Raw genomic sequence first — 1,650 nt, 5'->3', positions numbered from 1 at the left:
GGTCTTTATGTGGTTTAGGTATCAGAGTAATTGTAGCTTCATAGAATGAATTGGGTAGAGTACCTTCTGTTTCTATTTTGTGGAATAGTTTGAGGAGAATTGGAATTAGATCTTCTTTGAAGGTCCTATAAAACTCTGCACTAAACCCATCTGGTTCTGGGCTTTTTTTGTAGTTGGGAGACTATTAATGACTGCTTCTGTTTCTTTAGGGGAAATGGGACTGCTTAGATTATTAATGTGATCCTGATTTAACTTTGTTATCTTATATCTGTCTAGAAAATTGTCCATTTCATCCAGGTTTTCCAGTTATGTTGAGTATAGCCTTTTGTACTAGGATCTGATGGTGTTTTGGATTTCCTCAGGTTCTGTTATGTCTCCCTTTTCATTTCTGATTTTGTTAATTAGGATACTGTCCCTGTGCCCTCTAGTGAGTTTGGCTAAGGGTTCATCTATCTTGTTGATTTTCTCAAAAAAAAAAAAAAAACAGCTCCTGCTTGGTTGATTCTTTGAATAGTTCTTTGTTTCCACTTGGTTGATTTCAGTCCTGAGTTTGATTATTTCCTCCCTTCTACTCCTCTTGGGTGAATATGCTTCCTTTTGTTCTAGAGCTTTTAGGTGTTCCATCAAGTTGCTAGTGTGTGCTCTCTCTAGTTTCTTTTTGGAAGCACTCAGATCCATGAGTTTTCCTCTTAGGACTACTTTCATTGTGTCCCTTAAGTTTGGGTATGTTGTGGCTTCATTTTCATTAAACTCTAAAAAGTCTTTCATGTCTTTCTTTATTTCTTCCTTGACCAAGTTATCATTGATTAGAGTGTTGTTTAGCTCCCAGGTCAATGTTGGCTTTCTATTATTTATGTTGTTATTGAAAAATAGCATTCTCCAGCCCACCATCCCTAATGGAGGCACCTGTTCCTGGATGCACAGAGCATGTGGAAAGCAGCAGGAGGAGGAAGAGTGGTGCAGGTCTGAGAAGCAGAAGCCTCAAGGCACACCTGGTGGTGAGCATCCCTAGAAAGAGGAGAAGGCAAGGATAGGCCCAGGAGTGATGGCATCCAAATTCAAACAAGTGATACTGGATCTCACTGTGGAGAAAGACAAAAAAGGTGGGAAGGCCTCCAAACAAAGTGAAGAAGAATCCCACCATGTGGAAGAGGTTGAAAACAAGAAGCCTGGGGGAAATGTCAGAAGGAAAATCAGGCAACTTGTGCCTAACTTTCTATGGGCCATACCTAATAGGCATGTTGATCGTAATGAAGGGGGAGAGGATGTTGGGGGATTTGTAGTGCAAAGGACGGAAGTCAAGAGAAAGACTAAGGAGCAGCAGGTATGGCCTTACAGGCGTTTCCGAACCCCGGAACCTGACAGTCATTAAGACTTTTGCCTCATAGCTTGAAATCTAAGATTTTCTCTGGGGTTATAAAATGGCTGTTTTACAAGCTCGTATCAAGTGGGGGATTTTTTTCTGTAAACGTTTGGTGCTTCCACTTAACAGTTTCTACGTAAAATTGTTTAATCATTGCATTTAATTCAAACATTCCTGTTAGCATGGCAATTTAACCCATTTCAGAAAAAAATCTTTTTCATAATTTGAAATTAATAAAGCAATTTAAAAAGCAAAAGAAAAAAAGAAAAAAAAAGAAAATTAGCCTT

The 1,650-nt window shown here is 39.0% G+C and overlaps 1 protein-coding gene across 1 annotated transcript; it reads left to right on the top strand.

Moving 5' to 3' along the window:
* The first annotated feature begins 1,003 nt into the window (after positions 1-1,003).
* Positions 1,004-1,402, top strand: LOC115064567 (protein BEX4-like). Its single transcript, XM_029541982.1, has one exon. It carries the CDS (start codon positions 1,046-1,048, stop codon positions 1,370-1,372), a length of 327 nt encoding a protein of 108 aa, XP_029397842.1. The 5' UTR covers positions 1,004-1,045; the 3' UTR covers positions 1,373-1,402.
* Positions 1,403-1,650: the final 248 nt, after the last annotated feature.

Source organism: Mus pahari, chromosome 8 (assembly GCF_900095145.1).
Source record: "Mus pahari chromosome 8, PAHARI_EIJ_v1.1, whole genome shotgun sequence".
Lineage (NCBI taxonomy): Eukaryota > Metazoa > Chordata > Mammalia > Rodentia > Muridae > Mus > Mus pahari.
The sequence above is the reverse complement of the archived record's forward strand: the minus strand, read 5'-3'. Positions and strand labels throughout refer to the sequence as shown.